The sequence below is a fragment of the Oncorhynchus keta genome, chromosome 21 (genome assembly GCF_023373465.1).
Source record: "Oncorhynchus keta strain PuntledgeMale-10-30-2019 chromosome 21, Oket_V2, whole genome shotgun sequence".
Taxonomy (NCBI): domain Eukaryota; kingdom Metazoa; phylum Chordata; class Actinopteri; order Salmoniformes; family Salmonidae; genus Oncorhynchus; species Oncorhynchus keta.
The window spans coordinates 40,790,306-40,814,954 of record NC_068441.1 but is presented as its reverse complement, the minus strand read 5'-3'; the positions used below and the strand labels follow the sequence as shown (position 1 = coordinate 40,814,954).

General features: G+C 44.7%; 1 protein-coding gene across 2 annotated transcripts in view; it reads left to right on the top strand.

Moving 5' to 3' along the window:
* The window catches only part of LOC118400563 (disks large-associated protein 4-like), a 238,377-nt gene that overhangs the window by 159,484 nt on the left and 54,244 nt on the right, over positions 1–24,649 (top strand). For both annotated transcript variants that reach the window (XM_052473932.1, XM_052473933.1), the window contains 4 exons: positions 2,377–3,767; positions 4,716–4,939; positions 11,995–12,157; positions 15,316–15,580. In XM_052473932.1, coding sequence (XP_052329892.1) covers positions 2,448–3,767; positions 4,716–4,939; positions 11,995–12,157; positions 15,316–15,580 — 1,972 coding nt within the window. In that variant the 5' untranslated portion in view covers positions 2,377–2,447. The remainder of the gene's footprint in view (positions 1–2,376; positions 3,768–4,715; positions 4,940–11,994; positions 12,158–15,315; positions 15,581–24,649) is intronic.

Here is a 24,649-nt window from a genome sequence, read left to right as displayed (position 1 = left end):
CCATCCCACCTATCACTATAGACCTCAGCTCTTTAATCCCACCCCTCAGCCACTCTCAGCCCATCCCACCTATCACTATAGACCTCAGCTCTTTAATCCCACCCCTCAGCCACTCTCAGCCCATCCCACCTATCACTATAGACCTCAGCTCTTTAATCCCACCCCTCAGCCACTCTCAGCCCATCCCACCTATCACTATAGACCACCCTAGTTTGGTTTCCATGTGACATGTATTTTTCAATTTTGATGTTTTACATAATTTTTTTACCTTTCTAATCGTATAGTATCCACAGAATGTGATGAAAAAAATTGAAAACCTTTCCTACGAATTGTATTAGATTATTTATTGACTCGCCCAACACTGCTATTTGTAAGGTTAATTTTAAGTGAAAGTTGTGATTTTTGAAACATTCCTAAACCTGTGACCAGAAACAAGCTACATAAGGAAAATACAATAATAAATGATCTATTGATTCTGTCTCTTCGCAGCAAAATCTACAAAGCTGAGATTGTTGTATGTCCCATGCCCCATGTTTGTTTGTTATACAGCCCAAAATATTGGAGATGTGGTTTATCCATACATCTCTGTTTTGGATAGATAATTCTTCGTGTTGTTGTTTGTTTAGTGTGTTCCAATTTTCCCAGAAGTGGTTAGATTCTATGGATTCTTCAATTACATTGAGCTTATTTCTGACATGCTATTCCTTCTTTTTCCGTAGTGTATTTCTGTATTGTTTTAGTGATTCACCATATTGAAGATGTAGGCTCAGGTTTTCTGGATCTCTATGTTTTTGGTTGGATAGGTTTCTTAATTTCTTTCTTAGGTTTTTCCATTCTTCATCAAACTATTTGTCATTGTTGTTAACAGTTTTAGATTTGATAGGGAATCTGAGAGGTCAAATATACTGTTTATGATTCTACTGCCAAGTTTGCACCTTCACTATCACAGTAAAATGTATTGTCCAGGAAGTTGTCTAAAAGGGATTGAATTTGCCTAATTGTTTTTTGGTAGGTTTCCACACTACTTTCCTTCCATCTATAGCATTTCTTAATACTATTCAGTTCCTTTGGCTTAGATGCCTCATGATTGAGTATTGCTCTGTTTAAGTAAAATGTGATTTTGTTGTGATCTTATAGGGGTGTCAGTGGGCTGACTGTGAACGCTCTAAGAGTCTCTGGGTTGAGGTCTACATTACTACTGCCAGGAGATGAGCTATAGGTGTACCTACCATAGGTGTCCCTTCGACGCCTTCCATCAACTATGTACATACCCAGCATGCGACAGAGCTGCATGAGTTGTGACCCGTTTTTGTTGGTTATGTTGTCGTTGTTGTGTCTAGGGGGGGCATATATGGGGGAGGGAATGCTGACACCTCCGGGTAGGTATTTGTCCACCTGTGTTCTGAGGGTGTCCGGTTCTTGTCCAGTTCTGGTGTTTAGGTCGCCACAGACTAGTACATGTCCCTGAGCCTGGAAATGGTTGATCTCCCCTGTAGGATGGAGAAGCTGTCTTCATTAAAGTATGGGGATTCTAGTGGTGGGATATAGGTAGCACACAGGAGGATATTATCCTCTGTTGAGATAATTTCCTTTTGAATTTCTCTCTCTCTCTCTCTCTCTCTCTCTCTCTCTCTCTCTCTCTCTCTCTCTCTCTCTCTCTCTGTGTCTCTGTGTCTCTGTGTCTCTCTCTCTCTCTCTCTCTCTCTCTCTCTCTCTCTCTCTCTCTCTCTCTCTCTCTCTCTCTCTCTCTCTCTGTGTCTCTGTGTCTCTGTGTCTCTCTCTCTCTCTGTGTCTCTGTGTCTCTGTGTCTCTGTGTCTCTCTCTCTCTCTCTCTCTCTCTCTGTGTCTCTGTGTCTCTCTCTCTCTCTCTCTCTCTCTCTCTCTCTCTCTGTGTCTCTGTGTCTCTGTGTCTCTCTCTCTCTCTCTCTCTCTCTCTCTCTCTCTGTGTCTCACACACACACACACACACATTGACTATACAATGCCATAGCTGTATTTGTTCATGACTGCTAACATTTGTTGGTTTCCACAAGACAAAATTAAAATGAACTGCATTGTTTCATTTCACTTCTAGTGATTCAACACTGATGTTCACCATGGAAAGCTGTGGGAAGCTGGCTCATTGAGATCTAAATATTTCACAGCCCTCAGAGGGCTAGTCTGTTTCTGAGCATAAATGGGTGTGTTTGTTTGCCTGCACATTTATGTACTGTATGATCAAAATGGTGTGTGTGCATGCGTGCGTGTTTTTGAAAGTGTGTATATTATACAATGGTGCCTTCAGGGGTGCACTCGTGTGCAGCATGACAGCATGCATCGGTGCGTTTCGGTCTGTCTGGGCAGAACCTACTCTCGCTATCTCTCTTTTTTTTGTAGGACTTATCCTCCAGGCCTGTCGTCTCTTCCCGGCTGGGGAGTCTTCTAGAAGGGGGCCCCTCTTGACCACAATGAAAGGGTTAGGAGCCAAACGCAACCGCCATCTGTCTGACTCCTGCGACCCCACCCAGGGCCCCCCGGAGCCCCTGTACTCACACCAGGCCTCCACCCTGCCTCGGAGCCCCTATCTCCTCAGCCCCACCAGCATGGACCACTACGGCACCATGGATCCCCGCCACTACAACCCCAGTATGGAAGCCCACCACAACCAGGGATCCCTGCCCCCGGACTACTCCCTCCCCCTCAACAACCAGCTGTCCAACAGCAGCACCTTCCCCCATGTCCACTACAACTCACATTATGACCCCAGCGACTTCTCCCCGCCACAGGAGGACAGCATCGGCGGCATAAGTACAGGAACCCTGGGCACCTCCATGTCGATGGGGATGGGGATGCATGGAATGGGGGGCCTGCAGAGCAGCCGGGGGGCCATGATCACCAGTGGTTCTGCTACTATCTCCGGCGGGTCCAAGATGAACCGGCAGTTGCAGCCCAACCTCTTGGACCAGTTGGACCAGGGGCCTCGTGACGGCTTCAGCACGCTGCAGTTCCACCGGGGCACATCGGCTGCCCTCTCCGTCGCCTCCAAGCAGCGCACCGACAGCCCCGGGCGCATCCGTAACCTGATGTGCTCCGTCCAGAAGCTCTTCGCCAAGTCACAGTCCATGGACGGTCACAACCTCAAGGGCGTCAACGGGCGTTCGGGGACAGGTAGCGGTAGCGGCGGGACCTCGTCTGGAACCGAGGACAGTGGGAAGCGGGACCGGCGAGCAAAGAGCAAAGACCGGGGCGGAGCCAAGTCAGATGGGGGCGGGACGGGTAAGCGGCGGCCGCGTTCCAACATGTCGGGCTACTGGAGCTCGGACGACCTGGACAACGCCGACCTCAGCAACTACCGCAACCCCATAGCCATGACGCTGGGACGCCCCACCACCCATGCCACCCAGCACACTACCCATGGTATTACCTACGATGCTCAGCAGGGGGCACTACAGCAGCAGCAGGGACAGCAGAGCCGCTACGTGGTCCACAGTGGCTACAACACCATTAGTTCGTCTAAGAGCAGCAACGAAGTCATGAAGTACCAGCAGATGCTGGCAGGACCCGGAGGTGGGGGAGGAGGGGGAAGTGGGGGAGGAGGGGGAGGAGGGATCAGCATGGGAGTGAACACCAATGACTTTATAAAGGGAGGTTCGTGGTCGACGCTGACCCTGGGTCAGCCCAGGCAGGTGCTGCAGAAGGGCCACTCGGCTACCCTAGACCGGTCCATGCTCAAGTCCAAGTCGTGCCAGCAGGAGCTGGCCTGCCACTACCTGCAAGTGGGCCGACAGGTGAGTATTATCTAAACAATTTATGTTGTCAAACAGTTATCATCATATCAGATGAAGTGCTGGACATTAAAACAAATGTGGAGACAAAGAATAAAGCATACTTAAATACAAATATATTTACTGTCAAGACAATTTGTCAGGTCTGTCAAAGACCTGTTTGGATCAAAACATAAAAGTACTGTAAGTGTTGGACTATTTGAGTGTCAGGTTGATTATTCCTCCACTATGTCTCAGTCAGCTGTCAGTTTGTTCCGTTTATTTAACTAAAATATGGCAATTTCTGCAATTTTTTTCTTTTATGAGCCTGACATTATGTGCTGACATTTATGACATACCAGTGTAAATGGCACACACAATTCCATGTGACATTAACATGCTGTTATATACATGTCAGTTCCAAGCCTACCTATAGAATTGTTTTGACTTTGTTTTCAAGTATCAAAGTAAAGATATTCAGGGAGGAGTTGGTAACTGCCCCGTAGCACTCAAATAATTGTATTTATTTATTGTGTAATCGATAAAACCATATCTATGGTCAAGAAAAGTAGAGTGTGAGTCCCTCAGTGATCCATTTTGGATCCTCTTTAGCCCATACTGTAGATACTGTAGATTATAGAGTGTGAGTCCCTCAGTGATCCATTTTGGATCCTCTTTAGCCCATACTGTAGATACTGTAGATTATAGAGTGTGAGTCCCTCAGTGATCCATTTTGGATCCTCTTTAGCCCATACTGTAGATACTGTAGATTATAGAGTGTGAGTCCCTCAGTGATCCATTTTGGATCCTCTTTAGCCCATACTGTAGATACTGTAGATTATAGAGTGAATACTGTGAAACAAATGACATTATGTAAAACAATATATCATACTGTCACAATCATGTCAATATAAATGGCATAAGGATATAATGTCATATAGAAAAACATATCTGGGTTGCTGCTTCTTGCAGGGGGACTGGAGTAGCACGCTGGGCCGCAGCGGAGGAGGAGGAGGAGCCAATGAGATCCCATGTCGGCGCATGCGGAGTGGCAGCTACGTGAAGGCCATGGGTGACCTAGAGGACAGCGACGACTCAGACGGCAGCCCCAAGCCCTCGCCCAAAATGGCTGCCCGCCGTCAGAGTTACCTCAGGGCCACCCAGCAGTCTCTGAGCGACCAGCTACCGCCAAGCAAGTAAGCTCAGTGCCAAAGTTTCATCGCATGGACAATGGACATGTAAGCATAATGACATACAGTGCATTCGGAAAGTATTCAGACCCCTTGACTTTTTCCACATTTTGTTATGTTATAGACTTATTCTAAAATTGATTAAATAAAACATTTCCCTCATCAATCTACACACAATGCCCCATAATGACAAAGCAAATCTATTTATTTATTTATCCCTTATTTTACCAGGTAAGTTGACTGAGAACACATTCTCATTTGCAGCAACGACCTGGGGAATAGTTACAGGGGAGAGGAGGGGGATGAATGAACCAATTGTAAACTGGGGATTATTAGGTGACCGTGATGATTTGAGGGCCAGATTGGGAATTTAGCCAGGACACCGGGGTTAACACCCCTACTCTTACGATAAGTGCCATGGGATCTTTAATGCAGGTTTTTAGAAATGTTTGCAAATGTATAAAAATAATAATAATAATACATTATGTACATAAGTATTCAGACCCTTTGCTACTAGACTCGAAACTGAGCTCAGGTCCATCCTATTTCTATTGATCATCCTTAAGACATTTCTACAACGTGATTGGAGTCCACCTGTGGTAAATTCAATTGATTGGACATGATTTGGAAAGGCACACACCTGTTTATATAAAGTCCCACAGTTGACAGTGCATGTCAGAGCAAGAAGTCACAAGGTCGAAGGGATTGTCCGTAGAGCTCCGAGACAAGATTGTTTCGAGGCACAGATCTTTGGAAGGGCATCAATAAATGTATTCAGCATTGAAGGTCCCCAAGAACACTGTGGCCTCTATCATTCTTACATGGAAGAAGTTTGGAACAACCAAGACTCTTAGAGCTTGCTGCCCGGGCAAACTAAGCAATCAGGGGAGAAGTGTCTTGGTCAGGAAGGTGACCAAGAACCCAATGGTCACTATGACAGAGCTCCAGAGTTCCTCTCTGGAGATGGGAGAACCTTCCAGAAGGACAACCATCTCTGCAGCACTCCACCAATCAGGCCAGACAGAAGCCCCTCAGCAAAAGGCACATGACAGCCCGCTTGGAGTTTTCCAAAAGGCACCTAAAGGAATCTCAGACCATGAGAAACAAGATTCTGTGGTCTGATGAAACCAAGATTGAACTCTTTGGCCTGAATGCCAAGCCAAGGTATGGAGGAAACCTGGCACCATCCCTACAGTGAAGCAGGGTGGTGGCAGCATCATGCTGTGGGGATGTTTTTCAGGAGCAGGGACTGGGATTGAGGATTGAGGGAAAGATGAACAGAGCAAAGTACAGAGAGGTCCTTGATGAAAACCTCTGGACCTCATACTGGGGTGAAGGTTCACCTTCCAACAGGACGATGACCCTAAGAACACAGCCAGACTTGAACCACATCAAACATCTCTGGAGAGACCTGAAAAAAGTACTAAGTAAAGGGTCTGAATACCTGTGTAAATGTGTCATTTTTTTTTTTTATACATTTGCAAACATTTCTAAAAACCTGTTTTTGCTTTGTCATTCAAAAATCGAATTTAAAAAATGATCCATTGTAGAATAAGGCTGTAACCTTAAAAAAATATATGGAAAAGGTCAAGGTGCCTGAATACTTTCCGAATGCATTGTATGACTTGGTAACACATTCAGGTGGAAAGGAACCTAGACTAACAATAATCATTATTTTGCATTTCAAACACGCAAGCAAACACACACACAAATCCTCATGCCCTCTCTCTCTTTCTCTCTCAAATCCATACATGTACACACATACACACACAGACTGACCACACACACACGGCCCATGGCACCATTTCAAACGGAGGTGTGACGAGGAGAAAGGAGATGGTCAGGCTTCCAGCTCTTGGAATTCCAGTTAACAGGCATACTAAAAGAGACTATAGCAAACACACACAGTCAGACAAGCTGTGCTCACTCAAGCGTGGGATGAAGCACTGTCAGACTCCCACCCCCTACACATGCCAGAGCTCCGATTACGGTTTCCTCATCCTTCATTTATTAAACGTTCCCACAACGTAACGGCTTGGCCTGAAATGATAGACTCCTCATACCGTAGCGTTTCCGCAACATCACAAACACGATGCCGCCTTCAGCTTCTGCTCAGACAGACAGTGAGTCACCACAAACTAAGCTACAGTCTCATCATCTCACAATGACTGACTGAGGTTTCTAGCACGTTGTCTCTAGATGACAACTCTTTCTGAAGCAGACAGACATAGACTGGGCTAGACACAGAGGGACACAATGCATTTGGTATCCTATTAATTTTCACATAATGACAAACAAAATGAACCCCCATTTGGATGAATAGTGGCAGAGAGTGGGAGCACCAATGAGCAAGCTGCTGTGTTTTGTTTTTAATGTCTCTGTTGATTTGCTCAAACAAAGACATTTGTTGTGTTCTCCGGGTTCTCTGTGGTCAGGGCTGTATTGAAGTAAATTTGTGCCAATAAGATCTTAAACCTAATTTGGCACAAATGTAATTCCATTGGGGAGTTTAGAGTGGCTGGCTATTATTTGGTTCAGATTGACACCACAAAATGAAGAAGTCTAAAGGAAAAAAGAATACAGTACAATTTCAGTCCACAAGAGGACAGCAAATCACGAAGCAATAAGCATACATGCCTGGTAATATCACTTTATCAAATTACGTCATTATAGAATAATGTTTTTGTTGACAGAGACAACATACACACCATAATAACGTAGCAGGAAGGTTTTCTTAAAGAAGTAAAAACATGGAGTAAAAAACACTTAAATGAATTTCAAACCTGCACGCTAAATGACTCTAACCCTGCTCCCCTCCCTGCTAAAAACCAAATGCCACACCCCTGTTCTCCCTCGTGGTCTGCTCCACCCTGGTTGTCAGGAGCAGCAGAGCCCTGGATTACGCCATGCTGCAGGGGGAGCTGGAAGCACTGTGGTCTCCTCTGCACAGTGTGTCCTCTCTGCACCAACTGGGCAGGTCAGTGCTATGCAGCCAGCCAATCACCACCAAGGGGACAGGTTTACGCTTGCACCAGATTGGACGCTGTCCCCAATCAATCAGTCAGTCACCCAGTCCCCTAGGTCTTGCCCACCTCTTCGGTTCACCCATGCTCCGTCAGTGCCAACGCCATGCCACTCACCACCAGCCCTTTCCTCCAAGCTAATTCTCCCACCCCATAAAAGGAGTGTCATTGCCCAGCTTAGCACATTCCATGCCAGGGGTACCCTGTCTGTACTCAAGGATCATCACAATCACATGACAAGTGCAATGTCATGTCACTATCACTGTGTGCCAGGAAATACCAAAAAATTATAGGCTCTCTTTTGGTAATCCCATTCAGTATTTCTGAGCTGAATTTGGATAATTTTCCCTAATGCTCTTTAATGTTGGCACCATGATGCGTGGAACAAGGCTTTACATATGCTTGACCTGTGTATCATTGGCTTTGCATTGTTTTGGTGCTATATGGGGAATATTAATGTAATGAGATGAGATGGGAGATATATTATTCACAGGTGTTATAATGGGGGCAGTGATGCTGACAGGTGATATGATGGGGCAGTGATGCTGACAGGTGATATGATGGGGCAGTGATGCTGACAGGTGTTATAATGGGGGCTGTGATGCTGACAAGTGTTATAATGGGGCAGTGATACTGACAGGTGTTATAATGGGGCAGTGATGCTGACAGGTGTTATAATGGGGCAGTGATGCTGACAGGTGCTATGATGGGGCAGTGATGCTGACAGGTGTTATAATGGGGCAGTGATGCTGACAGGTGATATGGTGGGGCAGTGATGCTGACAGGTGATATGATGGGGCAGTGATGCTGACAGGTGTTATAATGGGGCAGTGATGCTGACAGGTGATATGATGGGGCAGTGATGCTGACAGGTGCTATGATGGGGCAGTGATGCTGACAGGTGATATGATGGGGCAGTGATGCTGACAGGTGATATAATGGGGCAGTGATGCTGACAGGTGCTATGATGGGGCAGTGATGCTGACAGGTGTTATAATGGGGCAGTGATGCTGACAGGTGATATGATGGGGGCAGTGATGCTGACAGGTGCTATGATGGGGCAGTGATGCTGACAGGTGATATGATGGGGCAGTGATGCTGACAGGTGTTATAATGGGGCAGTGATGCTGACAGGTGATATGATGGGGGCAGTGATGCTGACAGGTGCTATGATGGGGGCAGTGATGCTGACAGGTGTTATAATGGGGCAGTGATGCTGACAGGTGATATGATGGGGGCAGTGATGCTGACAGGTGCTATGATGGGGGCAGTGATGCTGACAGGTGATATGATGGGGCAGTGATGCTGACTAGTGATATGATGGGGCAGTGATGCTGACAGGTGTTATAATGGGGCAGTGATGCTGACAGGTGATATGATGGGGGCAGTGATGCTGACAGGTGCTATGATGGGGGCAGTGATGCTGACAGGTGTTATAATGGAGCAGTGATTCTGACAGGTGTTATAATGGGGCAGTGATTCTGACAGGTGATATGATGGGGCAGTGATGCTGACAAGTGTTATAATGGGGGCAGTGATGCTGACAGGTGTTATAATGGGGCAGTAATGCTGACAGGTGTTATGATGGGGCAGTGATGCTGACAGGTGTTATGATGGGGCAGTGATGCTGACAGGTGTTATAATGGGGCAGTGATACTGACAGGTGTTATGATGGGGCAGTGATGCTGACAGGTGATATGGTGGGGCAGTGATGCTGACAGGTGTTATAATGGGGCAGTGATGCTGACAGGTGTTATGATGGGGCAGTGATGCTGACAGGTGATATGGTGGGGCAGTGATGCTGACAGGTGATATGGTGGGGCAGTGATGCTGACAGGTGTTATAATGGGGCAGTGATGCTGAAAGGTGTTATGATGTGGCAGTGATGCTGACAGGTGATATGGTGGGGCAGCGATGCTGACAGATGTTATGTTGGAGGCAGTGATGTTGACAGGTGTTATGATGGGGCAGTGATGCTGACAGGTGATATGGTGGGGCAGTGATGCTGACAGGTGTTATGATGGGGCAGTGATGCTGACAGGTGATATGGTGGGGCAGTGATGCTGACAGGTGATATGGTGGGGCAGTGATGCTGACAGGTGTTATAATGGGGCAGTGATGCTGACAGGTGTTATGATGGGGCAGTGATGCTGACAGGTGATATGGTGGGGCAGCGATGCTGACAGATGTTATGTTGGAGGCAGTGATGTTGACAGGTGTTATGATGGGGCAGTGATGCTGACAGGTGTTATAATGGGGCAGTGATGCTGACAGGTGTTATAATGGGGCAGTGATGCTGACAGGTGTTATGATGTGGCAGTGATGCTGACAGGTGATATGGTGGGGCAGCGATGCTGACAGATGTTATGTTGGAGGCAGTGATGTTGACAGGTGTTATGATGGGGCAGTGATGCTGACAGGTGATATGGTGGGGCAGTGATGCTGACAGGTGTTATAATGGGGCAGTAATGCTGACAGGTGATATGGTGGGGCAGTGATGCTGACAGGTGATATGGTGGGGCAGTGATGCTGACAGGTGTTATAATGGGGCAGTGATGCTGACAGGTGTTATGATGGGGCAGTGATGCTGACAGGTGATATGATGGGGCAGTGATGCTGACAGGTGTTATGTTGGAGGCAGTGATGCTGACAGGTGATATGGTGGGGCAGTGATGCTGACAGGTGATATGGTGGGGCAGTGATGCTGACAGGTGTTATAATGGGGCAGTGATGCTGACAGGTGTTATGATGTGGCAGTGATGCTGACAGGTGATATGGTGGGGCAGCGATGCTGACAGATGTTATGTTGGAGGCAGTGATGTTGACAGGTGTTATGATGGGGCAGTGATGCTGACAGGTGATATGGTGGGGCAGTGATGCTGACAGGTGGGGGCAGTAATGCTGACAGGTGATATGGTGGGGCAGTGATGCTGACAGGTGATATGGTGGGGCAGTGATGCTGACAGGTGTTATAATGGGGCAGTGATGCTGACAGGTGTTATGATGGGGCAGTGATGCTGACAGGTGATATGGTGGGGCAGGGCTGACAGATGTTATGTTGGAGGCAGTGATGTTGACAGGTGTTATGATGGGGCAGTGATGCTGACAGGTGATATGGTGGGGCAGTGATGCTGAAGGTGTTATAATGGGGCAGTAATGCTGACAGGTGATATGGTGGGGCAGTGATGCTGACAGGTGATATGGTGGGGCAGTGATGCTGACAGGTGTTATAATGGGGCAGTGATGCTGACAGGTGTTATGATGGGGCAGTGATGCTGACAGGTGATATGGTGGGGCAGCGATGCTGACAGATGTTATGTTGGAGGCAGTGATGCTGACAGGTGTTATAATGGGGCAGTGATGCTGACCTGATATGATGGGGGCAGTGATGCTGACATGTGATATGATGGGGCAGTGATGCTGACAGGTGTTATAATGGGGCAGTGATGCTGACAGGTGATATGATGGGGGCAGTGATGCTGACAGGTGCTATGATGGGGCAGTGATGCTGACAGGTGTTATAATAGACCTAACCTATAATAGACCTAACCTGAACTTCTTTCTACCTTTCTCAATTCCTCTTTCCTATCATCTCCGTTCCTCTTCTTTTCTCTGCTTCTCTCCTCCTCCTCTTTCCTCTGATCTTATCCCCTTCTCTCCTCACACCAACTCTACCCTCCTCTTCTCCTCTCCCTCCTCCCCTTCTCTCCTCACATCAACTCTTCCCTCCTACCCTTCTCTCCTCACATCAACTCTATCCTCCTCCTCTCCTCTCCCTCCTCCCCTTCTCTCCTCACATCAACTTTTCCCTCCTACCCTTCTCTCCTCACATCAACTCTTCCCTCCTCCTCTCTGATCTTATCCCCTTCTCTCCTCAAATCAACTCTACCCTCCTCTGCCTCCTTCCCTTCCCTCCTCACATCAACTCTACCCTTCTCCTCTCCTTTCCTCTCCCTCCTCCCCTTTTCTCTGATCTCATCCCCCTCTCATCTTCTCTCCTCCCCCTCTCCTCTCTTCCCCTGCTCCTCTCCTCTTCAGCTGTCTTCCGTCACTGCGAGAGCTGTCTACTAATCGTAGCCTGGACAACCTGGACTGTCTGGGGGATCCGGTGAGGGGCTCCCTGTTCCCCCGCTGGGACGATGAGGACCTCAGCCAGGGAGGCGGCTGCAGCACCCTGGGGAGGAGCAGCTACATGGGCCAGGTCAGAGGTCACCAGGGATGGGGTAGTGAGGTACAACTGGCATGTGACTAAAACTTCTCAGGATAAGATTTTTTTTTCTTCTCCTGATCCCCTTTCAGGTTTGTATATATATTTTTGTATCAGAATAGTGGGGCTGTACAGAAAGAGTGAGATAGATGTAGGAAGGCACAGACAGGAGAGTGACTGAGACAAGGCTCAAACCCTGTTGCCAAATGCCATGCATCATCCTGAGTTGGGAGCGTTACCACTACACCAGACTCTGGCATTTTAGACCATTTCATTGAACAGATTTTCATTTTAGAATGACCTATCACATAAACTCTCCACTCCTACACCTCAGTAGACTCTGTTCTTGAAGATTTTGTATACACCGGAATCCCAACACAGGAAGACCCATTACCCCTCTACTGACAAGGTCACCATGGTCATAAAGAGTGTGCCTTTTACAAAAGGCCTGTCAAACTAGGCTTTACAGTCCATTAGTAAACTCAGCAAAAAAATAAATGTCCCTTTTTCAGGACCCTGTCTTTCAAAGATAATTAGTAAAAATTCAAATAACTTCACAGATCTTCCCTGTTTCCCATGCTTGTTCAATGAACCACAAATAACGAATGAACATGCACCTGTGGAACAGTCGTTAAGACACTAACAGCTTACAGATGGTAGTCAATTAAGGTCACAGTTATGAAAACTTAGGACACTAAAGAGTGGGACTGACTTTGAAAAACACAAAAAGAAAGATGCCCAGGGACCCTGCTCATCTGCGATAACATGCCTGCAGCAAGGAGGCATGCTGCAAGGAGACGTGAGGACTGCAGATGTGGCCAGGGAAATAAATTGCAATGTCTATACTGTGAGACGCCTAAGACAGCGCTACAGGGAGACATGATGGAAAGATGATCGTCTTCGCAGTGGCAGACCACGTGTAACAACACCTGCACAGGATCGGTACATCCGAACATCACACCTGTGGGACAGGTACAGGATGGCAACAACAACTGCCCGAGTTACACCACCAGGAATGCACAATCCCTCCATCAGTGCTCAGACTGTCAACAATAGGCTTAGAGAGGCTGGACTGAGGGTCACGGTTTTGTCTCACCAGGGGTGAGATTCAATTTTATCGTTGAAGGAATGAGCGTTACACCGAGGCCTGTACTCTGGAGCGGGAACGATTTGGAGGTGGAGGGTCCGTCATGGTCTGGGGCAGTGTCACAGCATCATCGGACTGAGCTTGTTGTCATTGCAGGCAATCTCAACGCATGTGGTTCTGAACTTGCAAATCTGGTGCAGTCCATGAGGAGGAGATGCACTGCAGTACTTAATGCAGCTGGTGGCCTCACTAGATACTGACTGTTACTTTTGATTTTGACCCCCTCTTCATTTAGGGACACATTATTCAATTTTTGTTAGTCACATGTCTGTGGAACTTGTTCAGTTTATGTCTCAGTTGTTGAATCTTATGTTCATACAAATATTTACACATGTTAAGTTTGCTGAAAATAAACGCAGTTGAGGACGTTTCTTTTTTTGCTGAGTTTATATGTTTCGCACATTGACCCCATCTTGGGGAATTTAAAACGTTTAATTCCGAAAATGTGTGTTGATTTACATGTAAATTAGTAGAAGAGTGTAACGGTTTTCTTCCACTGAAGGAGAGGAGGACCAAAATGCAGCGTGGTTAGAGTTGAACATGTTAATCAAGACCATACATGAGAACACTACAAAATAACAAAAGTGCAAACCGAAACAGTCCTATCTGATGCAATGACACAAAGACAGAAGACAATCACCCACAAAATACCCAAAGAACATGGCTGCCTAAATATGGTTCCCAATCAGAGACAACGACAGCCTCCAATTGAGAACCAATCTAGGCAACCATAGACATATAAAACTACCTAGAAAGGAAACAGCCCCATAAACATACAAAACCCCTAGACCAGGGAAAACACATAAATCCCCCATATCACACCCTGACCTAACCAAAATAATAAAGAAAACAAAGATAACTAAGGCCAGGGCGTGACAAAGAGTTATTTGGAGCTGCAAGGTACAATGTTAATTATTACACCCCATTATTTCAGAAAGCCTTCCTGTGAAATGTTACTGTATATCAAACAAAACAGTACAACAATGCAATTGAGTAGACACATGGTGCTGTTATAAATATACAGTACTATAGGACTACTGGAGCAAAAACAGGTCTGGGACCAGGTTATAGATCTCATGCTCTCACTTTCTCTCTCTCTTTCTCTCACTCGCTCTCTCTGTCACTGCTCCCTGCTCTTTGATTTGTTACCACTAAATCGTGAGGCCGAGCCAACTCCATAAGTTACAACTCAAATACCATATTTATTATATTCCTGTCACTCCAACACTGTGTTAGGCTTGCATTTTAGTAAGCTTGATCATGTCCCTCAGTCAAATCTCAGTCCTTCATTTGCACTGCTGCTCTGATCTAATTTCTCACCAAGTTCATGCGAGTCAATCAAATTACTAGTTTTTATGAGAAGTTAAGACATCTTTGATTAATACTATGAAAGTGACACTGAAACTAATTGGCAGTAAAAAAAATATATATGTAGCTTGTTAACTACCTTGGACTTTGACTATAAGTTGCTATAAGGAGTTGATTCGGGGTCGGGGCAAAGTGTAACTGCTGCACTTTGCTTTCCTCTCACCCAGCCTTAATACTGTAATGTGTCCTTTCGGCTGCATTTGATTGTATCCACGACAACTGTCACACAGGTGGAGCTAGCTCACCCCTCTAACAGACACTGTCAGCTATGCTCTCCATGGCAGACCTGGCTGAGTTCAAATAGTATTAGAAATTTGAAAAACTCAGGGTGTTTTCTTCAGCCTGCCTGAAGTACCTAATGGGTAGTGTTGGCACTTTTGGGACTATTCCATTGCTTCCAATACGCTAGGTAAGCCTGATTAAGCACAGTTAAAGTATTCGAAAAAAATCTAAATACTACTTGAACCCAGTTCTAATGACCATGCCTCTCTTGTCCTGGGTCTAACCATGCATTTCTGTCCCAGTCTGGACATCTAGCCTGAAGTAGTAGCCATGCAACGCTGTCCTCTCTAGCACTGCCACCCAGGCCATGATGCCAACCTATGCCACTAGTGCCAACCTGCCTCTCTCCTTCCAGCTGCAGGACCTGGAGATGATTAGCCAATGCTACGACGATAGCTGCTCTGAGTCGGCGTTCCGAGAATCCCACACACTCTCACACTCCCATTCCCAGGCGGTAGAGCCTCCAGATCTACCAAAGCCCACGTGCTTCCGATCCCGTAGCCATAGCTACCTGCGGGCCATCCAGGCCGGATGCTCACAGGATGACGACACTGCTTCCGTGGACTCGGATTCACCGCCGCCCACCGCCACTACCGTTCACACCTATAGCACCAGCACTGGTGAGTAGGCTTACCTACTGATGCTGATCAATGGTTAGTTTTGCACTATTACCTGCTAATGGTTGAGCTTTACATTAGGGAGCTGGGTATTAGGTTAAGCTGATTCTAGATCTGTGCCTATGGGCAACTTCGCTGGATTCTTATTGGTGTTGCTTTGTCGAGAAGGAACCCGCAAGTAAGCATTTCGTTGGATGGTACCATGTGTGTTCCGTACATAAGACTAATAAAATGTCAACTTGAAAAAGGTGGATTATTGGATTATGGATTATGCAACATATCCTACACCATCGCTGATTAAATTATATTCCTGAATTAAGTTTTGTGTTATTGGTTTGTGGCTGCAAACTGTAATGCTGTGAGAAGAGGATTGTGAAAGTGATGTAATCTTATGGGTCGAAATTGACAGAGATTGACCTGGTTATTGGTTATGTTTGTGCATAGAATCATACCTGTGAGCTCTCTCTGTTTGAATGAGGCGTAACCAATAGAACTCTACATGAATCATTTCTTCTTGGCTAGTGACAGTTACCTAGCAATGGCCATTTTGTTTGTGGTGGCTGCAGGGGCGGAGCCAGAGGGGTGTCCGGGATGGACATGAACTTTTTTGCTCTCCTGCGGAAGCTTTATAACTTTGTATCTGATTCGTACGTTCATCTCAAGTGTCTTACAGTTCAGAAAGAGCTGTATCCAGAGCAGCAGCCCAGGGAACTACAGAGACTTACGGATGTAAGGTGGGCAGGCAGATACATGGCATGCCGTAATCTGAGGTAGAGGCTTCCAGCAGTTCTGAGAGCGCTACAGGATATCACACTAGAAAATAGTGTTGATAGATCAGTGGAGGCAAGGGGCCTTCTTTCTCTGATAGATGTACATTTCATAGGGATTTTGGTTACCTTTTGTAAAGTGCTTGGTGATGCCAAATGTCTTTCTGACATGCTCCAATCCAGCTCCCGACCTAGAAAGGTCTGTGGGTCTAGTAGGTGCCCTTACAGACACATTACAGGACTACAGAAGTGAGGGTTACTTAGGAGAACTATGGAAAGAGGTTGAAGAGATTTCAGAGCACTGCAAAATAAGTGTACAAACAGTGTGTAAAAGACAGCCTAACAAGCTTAAGATTTCACGATTCATTACTGATGAGCACTGGAGGACAGAATAATAGTGACCAAAGTGATGGTGAGAGCTTCCAAAGAGCTATCTTTTATCAGGTGCTTGACAGTCTCATAGCTGAGCTGCAGAGTCGTTTATCATAGAAGAATTGCGAGATAATGCAAGGGGTCCGGTCTCTCAACCCAAAGACTACAACATTCTTGAATGAGGAGCCTCTGTTTTCCTTTGCTCAGACCTTTGAGTCAGATTTAGAGGACCTCAAACATGAGGTTCATCACACCAAGCGGCTTCTTGATAGGAGAGAGAAAAGTGGAAGGGACAGACCGTCTACTCTCCTTGACTTTGTTGTGTTTCTAGAACCTTATAAATAGATCTTACATGAGCTATTTCCACTTTGTAAGATTTCTGTTGTTACACCAGTCAGCAGTGCTTCTTGCGAGAGAAGCTTCTCAGCTTTAAAACGGATTAAAACCCACCTTAGGACAACAATGGTTGATGACAGGTTAAGTCACCTCTGAATTCTCAGTGTTGAGTCAAGGAGGCACTCTCCCTCAACATGGATGAGTTTGTGAAACATTTTGCCAGTTCTCACCAGAACTGCAGAATTATGCTGTTTTAAATCTACCTAGGATAATTTGGCACTTAGGCAGTCCCTCTGGTCATGATTAACACCTGCACTGTATACTAACCTAGTACACTGACATTCTAAAATTATAAATCCAAAGGGTAACATGTCACACAGATTTAATTAGGCCAATTCCAAAAGTTTTGTTGCTATTAGTTAACATAATATATATGAGCATAAATATAATTAATAATAATAATAATAAATGTAATATTGATGAGCACCAAAATTATTTTTATTTTTGAAGTCCATTTCTGCTTGATCCTGGTATTTCAAATTGCAGTGTTTTTTTGTAAATAAACTATGCAATTTATGTAACACACAAATGCTCTTATCTCCTTGGTGCTTGAGCTTTATTTTCTGAAAATATTTAGGATGTTCAACACTTATAGACCCAGATTATATATTCATGAAAACAGAGTGGCCCAAATCTCTCCTGTATGTGAGTACAGTGTGTGTGCGTGCGAGAGAGAGAGGGAGAGAGAGAGAGAAAGAAATTGAGCTTCAGTTCTGAGGTACAGACACTGTAGTCATAGTATGCTAAAGAATTCTAGTGAAGTAACCCTTTTGGACCACACCATCTGCCACATTGAAGAACTCTGGGTGAAGTGAATTATCACTTTTACCTCTAATCAGCAATCATAGGATTCATACAGTTAGGGTTATACACACATTTTCTGTCATGGTCTATGGATCCCCTGAAGTAGTCTTGGCCACCCCCTGGCCACCCCATGTATAAAACTCTAGTTCCGCCACTGGAGTCTGGCTGAGCAAGTACAGAGGCTGAAATAGACACTCGGTTCGTTAGAATTGACATCGTGAATTTCTTTGCTATTTTGTATCCACGTGCTTCAATGCAGGTTACAGTGTGTCATGTTGGTTGTTGTCAAAAGCCTCCACATGACGGCGCTGTTGACCGTTTTCGCCACGCCACTTGACCCGGTTTAAAGAGACCGTTTCCTGGACAGTAGGCTTTACCAAAAGCTTGCTGTTACTATTTATCGTCTTTGACAGATACTGTTTCGACTTTGGATGTTTAGAAGTCAACAGCTCCTGCGATGTTGTCTTCATTTAAACAATTTTTTATTTTTTTCTTCTGATAGGCTACGAGGGTAAGTGTTTGGTGCCAATAATGTGACTTTTATGGAAATATCTATCTCAATCAGTCCTGAACAGCTTTGCATTGTATATTGTTCGAGCATGTGACGCAAAGGATAGGCTACTGTATATACGATACTGTAGCCGCTGCTATTTGATTTTGAAAGTAAACCTGCGGCGAGGACACAGTTGAGCTCTCTGAGGTATAACATTTGGCCACTGTCTATAGATGCGCAATAATCGGCAATCGAGATCAGAGCGCGTGCGATGTAGCCTAATGTAAATAATAATAATAATAATAATAATAATAATATAATAATAATATATGCCATTTAGCAGACGCTTTTATCCAAAGCGACTTACAGTCATGTGTGCATACATTCTACGTATGGGTGGTCCCGGGGATCGAACCCACTACCCTGGCGTTACAAGCGCCATGCTCTACCAACTGAGCTACAGAAGGACAGGTATCATTCATTATTGTGTGCGAAAGGCGGATCATATTGTATTTAACTGTACGTCGCTATGGATAAGAGCGTATGTTAAATGAAAATGTATTTTGTTTTGTGTAGGCTATTACCAATAAGGTATCTAGGTGTATCTGAGCAACTTCATTCTACATTTCTGTGAAAATAGCCTGCCCTATAGCCAAGGAGAAGTTGTTCATATGGATATGTCTTGGCAATCAATTCTCATTGTCAACGAAGAAACCTCACTTGTAATGTAGGCTTTTGGCTATGTAAGCTATACAAATAAAATGGGTATAATAGCTATATCGCCCTGAACCAGTGAAAGCAAATATGTTAGTCACATGGTAAGACTGACTGTGGGAATTATGTGACATATTCCATTTGTTTTGTTTAGCATCATTGTAGCCATACAGCAAGGTTTCTCAAAATTGATCCTGGGTCCACGGTTAGTTTTTTGCCTTAACACTACACAGTTTATTCAAATAACCAACTCATCATCAAAAGTGTTGATTATTTGAATCAACTGCGTAGCGTTTCCCAAATTATGTCCTCGGGACACCAAGGGATGCCCGTTTTTTTGTTTTTTTAATCAGCACTACACAGCTGATTCAAATATTAAAAGCTTGATGATTAGTTGATTATTTGAATCAGCTGTAGTGGGGGCACCTGCCAAGTCCTAGACCTTTGGCCTGGTGGAAGGAACAAACACACTCCATCATGGGAGGGATATTCCAGGGTGAAAGCTCAACAGCTCTCCCAGAAAAATGTCTCATTAGTGGAATTTGTGTAATATAGGGATGTGCACATATCCTCTGGGTACTCGGTTAAAGAGCATATTTGGCCCCTGTGCCCCTCTATTAGCCACTTCCCTCTTCTGCTCTCTTTGCTAATCTGTTTCCATGTGGAGGGAGGAGATCTGGAGTAACATCTGCTAAATATGTGTATGAGACCAATAACATTTGATTTGGATTCGATATGAGACAGCAATGCTCAGGAAACTCAATACCCACTGGGCAAAAACTGGTTGAATCAATGTTGTTTCCATGTCATTTCAACCATCAAAGTCATCAACGTAAGGGAATTTATTTATTTTTTTCAACCAACTTTAACCAACATTTTGGTTGATTTCACATTGAATTCACATTAGTTGACAACTCAGTCAAATGTAAATGAAAACTAGACGTTGAACTGACTTGTCAGAAAATAGCTTGGCAGTAAATAGTTGTGTTCTTCACTTACGTTCTAAATCAATTCTTTACATACTTTGGTTTTTTAAAGCCCTTTAATGGAGTTCCATCACCAACAGTGATGTAGGTTGTGGGAATGTGGTTGGCCAATTTCCCTTTTCCAGAAGATTCTCATAGCTAACTGTAGAACCCTATTAATAGGGGACAGACTCACTTGGCTGTGGTGAATCGACTGTGGTGAATGTCGAGAAAATTGTAGTTTTCAGTGATTAAATAGTGGTCCAGTTACCGAAGGAAGCCAAGAAGCTGCAGTGTGTAATTTTCCTGACTCTCAGCCCTGCCTAGCATAGCAAAGAGCGAGTGAGCTACACAGTCGGCAGTGAAAGGACTGAGGATGACTCATTCACACCCATGAGCTCATAGTATGACACTGAAACCTGGGTGTTAGGGGAGAGGTTAGCTGTAGCTATGTGGGTGTGATCTATGATCCATTAGATCGTACCATTCTAAATGACCATCCTCCTCAACTCCTCACCCACCGATGGAGATAAGCTATAGGGACTTTCTCAGCCTCACGAAGTGTTCAGTTGGTGTAAACACAACACAGAATTCACAGGACTGACAGGAGTTAATTTGCCCCGTTTGACTGTGGGCAGCAGTAATTGAAAAGAGGTTGGGGAGTTAATTTGGCCACTGAATGGGCTGAAGTCCTTAAGGGAAGGTAGCCAAACCACCAAGGCCAGGTCTAATCCTTTATGTTCTGTGGAGAGATTACTTGTCCAAGTAGGATGACAGGAAGGCTGGCAATTCCAAGATGGCAGATAAGCAGAAGCAAGTTAGGTTTTCGGTTGCTAGGATCAGGAAAGCAGGCACCTGATTTGTCTGTCCATTGTTTCTAATTGGCCAATCTCATTCCTATCTATGGTACATTTCCCATAAATTAGCATAGCGAGCCAAGAACATTTGTTATGTTCATTTTTGTTTTGTTTTATATAGCAGTTGGCAAGAGACCTTCTACTAAGCACTTTTCTTGGAAGATGCTTAGTGCAATGGTTCTCAAATGATTGGGATTGTACTTTACGGTTCTGTGTGAGTGGAGTCATTTAGACACTACCTATGTTCAGTTATGTATTTTTTCTTCAAATCAAGCCGTCCCTGACCTCCAGTTGTCTCTGGGGAAGCAGGACAAACGGCAGTACTAAATACAAGCTGCTGATATGCCTCTACCCCTTTACGTTGCCACGGCATCTGTCTGTTTCTTTTCACCCCTGATGACTAGTGAAAACTTTAGCACCCCCATCGACAGAGAGAAGGCCTTGTCCCACTTAGTATGTTCATTATTTTTGTAATGACAGTGTGCAAATCATTGGTAAGGTGACACTCTCTCCCTCCGACACCCCTGGATTTACGAGCAGGTGTTAAATTTGTGCCACATCGTCAGGGGAGGCAGCTTTTCACCACCTTTTCGGCGGGGTCATCTCTGTCATGTAATAACCATCAGGCTGCCAATTAGGGTAGTGGCGGTCACAAAATTTAATCAGCCGGTGATTGTCAAGCAATTAACTGTCGGTCTCACGGTAATTGACCGTTAATTAACATAAACACATTTAGCATCTCCTGGCTTCCACACATAGCCTACAAGCCCTTATAAAAAAAGTATAATAAATCCATGTAATATAGCCAACACCTTCACATAAGTCCATTAATTATTCTAGACAAGTCTAAAGAAGCATAATATGAAGAAAATGTAGTCTATTTCAGAAGAAAATAATAGCATGCTCTGAGTTGTCCAGATGTGGCTTTGTGAAATGGCTGTGGGCTGCACTAGTTCATTTAGCAGGCAAGATTAGTTTATAATTCTGTGACATTATTTTATAGAATGAATAATACAATTGAACAAAGCTGAATAAAATATAAATATTTTCTCCAAACGATTTGAAGAAGTGCGCACATGCAGCTATTCTGTGGTGAGTGGTTAACAAAGAAATAAGGATTCCTGTATGCTTAATTTAGAGTTATTAACGTGCCTTTAGTTGTTCTACAAACGTTGGGCTATGTTTTGATTTTTAATACATAGTATGGCTGCATGATGAGACTGATGATTTAAAAAAATGTTGTTTGAAAGGCATGGGCTATGCTTTGTTTTTTGCACAGGCGGTACTTACTCCAATAGTCTCTCATTCACAATTTGACATGCACTTGGTAATGCCTCAAATTTCAATGCCTCAAATCTTGTGGCCGTAATTCACCCCCTCCTCATGGACTGCGCCAGATTTGCCCGTTTTTGCTGTTACTCCACTCTTTCACCAAGGCACCTGCAAGTTACTGGACATTTCTGGGAGGAATGGCCCTAGCTCTCAACCTCCGATCCAACAGGTCCCAGATGTGCTCAATGGGATTGAGATCCGGACTCTTCGCTGGCCATGGCAGAACACTGTCATTGCTGTCTTGCAGGAAATCACACACAGAATGAGCACTATGGCTGGTGGCATTGTCATGCTGGAGGGTCATGTCAGGATGAGCCTGCAGGAAGGGTACCATATGAGGGAGGAGGATGTCTTCCTTGTAATGCACAGCGTTGAGATTGCCTGCAATGACAACAAGCTCAGTCCAATGATGCTGTGACACACCCCCCCGACCATGACAGACCCTTCACCTCCAAATCGATCCCGCTACAGAGTACAGGCCTCGGTGTAACACTCATTCCTTCGACGATAAACACAAATTTGATCATCACCCCTGGTGAGACAAAACCGCGTCTCGTCAGTGAAGGGCACTTTTGCCAGTACTGACTGGTCCAGCGATGGTGGGTTTGTGTCCATAGGCGACGTTGTTGCCGGTGATGTCTGGTTTGGACCTGCCTTACAGCCAGCCCACAATCCCTCAGTCCAGCCTCTCTCAGCCTATTGCGGACAGTCTGAGCACTGATGGAGGGATTGTGGTATAACTCGGGCAGTTGTTGTTGCCATCCTGTACCACTGTGAGGACGATCAGTCTGTTCTGTCTCCCTGTAGTGCTGTCTTAGGCATCTCACAGTACAGACATTGCAATTTATTGCCCTGGCCACATCTGCAGTCCTCATGCCCCCTTGCAGCATGCGTAAGGCACGTTCACACAAATGTGCAGGGACCCTGGGCATCTTTCTTGTTTTGTTTTTCAGAGTCAGTAGAAAGGCCTCTTTAGTGTCCTAAGTTTTCATAACTGTGACCTTAATTGCCTACCGTCTGTAAGCTGACCGTCCGTAAGCTGTTAGTGTCTTAACAACGTTCAACAGGTGCATGTTCATTAATTGTTTATGGTTCATTGAACAAGCATGGGAAACAGTGTTTAAACCCTTTACAATGAATATCTGTGAAGTTATTTATATTTTTATGAATTATCTTTGAAAGACAGGGTCCTGAAAAAAGGGACGTTTCTTTTTTTGCTGAGTTTATGTAGTATAATGTATTTACAGTTTTATTCACAAGTACTCGTGACAAATAATGCATTCCGATTATTTCATATATTGTAATGGACACCTATGATGTGTGTAAAATGCTTTTTTGAAGGTTGTACTGATTATAATGAGCTAATCTATTTGCCAGCTATGTGTGGCGCCATGTTTGTTGACATTATACAATGCATTCTGAGTGTCACGTAATCTGTCAGACCAAAGATGTTATAATCAGGTGAAGGAATGGTTCACTCATCTTTCGGGTAAACTTCCGGAAGTGAATGAAGGCAAGTGGATGATCGTAGACGACACACCCCCTTCAACATGCATACTATAAACAGACCAAACTCATGTTGTCTCCTTTTAAAATCTTTGGTTGATGAAAAAAAAAAACATTCCAGCGCACAAACTACCCATTTTCAGATTACTTTCGATTTCTAGAAAGAGTTTTACTCCATTATTTCGATCAATGGTGAGCTCACCCATGACGTAATTAATTATAACTTTGTAAAGACCGTGTTTGTGCAAAATGTTTCTGTGAAAAAAAGTGAAGAAAAGTGTTGCAGGGTAGCCTAGTGGTTAGAGCGTTGGACTAGTAACCGGAAGGTTGCAAGTTCAAATCCCCAAGCTGACAAGGTACAAATCTGTTGTTCTGCCCCTGAACAGGCAGTTAACCCACTGTTCCAAGGCCATCATTGAAAATAAGAATTTGTTCTTAATTTAACTGACTTGCCTAGTAAAATAAAGGTTAAAAAAAATGCTTATTGTTATGTCAATCGAAAATGGACATTCTAAATAAGCGTTCTAATCAAACGTTCTCATCACACCGGTTTGATCATTGGCAACAGGGATCACTATAGATTGATCACCTGTTTGTTGGTCCGTGTGAAAAGGTTAAAGATATTTTTAGAACTGTCCACATTTACTTTTCGTCAGCCAACAAGATGAGTAGGACTAACCAACAGAAAAAACACTAGTCTATGTCAATCTACCATCACCCATAGTACAAAAGTCGACCTATTCTATTCTGCGCGACAAATAAATATTCCAAACATAGTCTGGGACAGTTGTGGGATGCGATTGATCCCAAATTAATACAACCACTAGCATCAAAACAAACGTTTTTTAATGCAATGTGGCTGATGC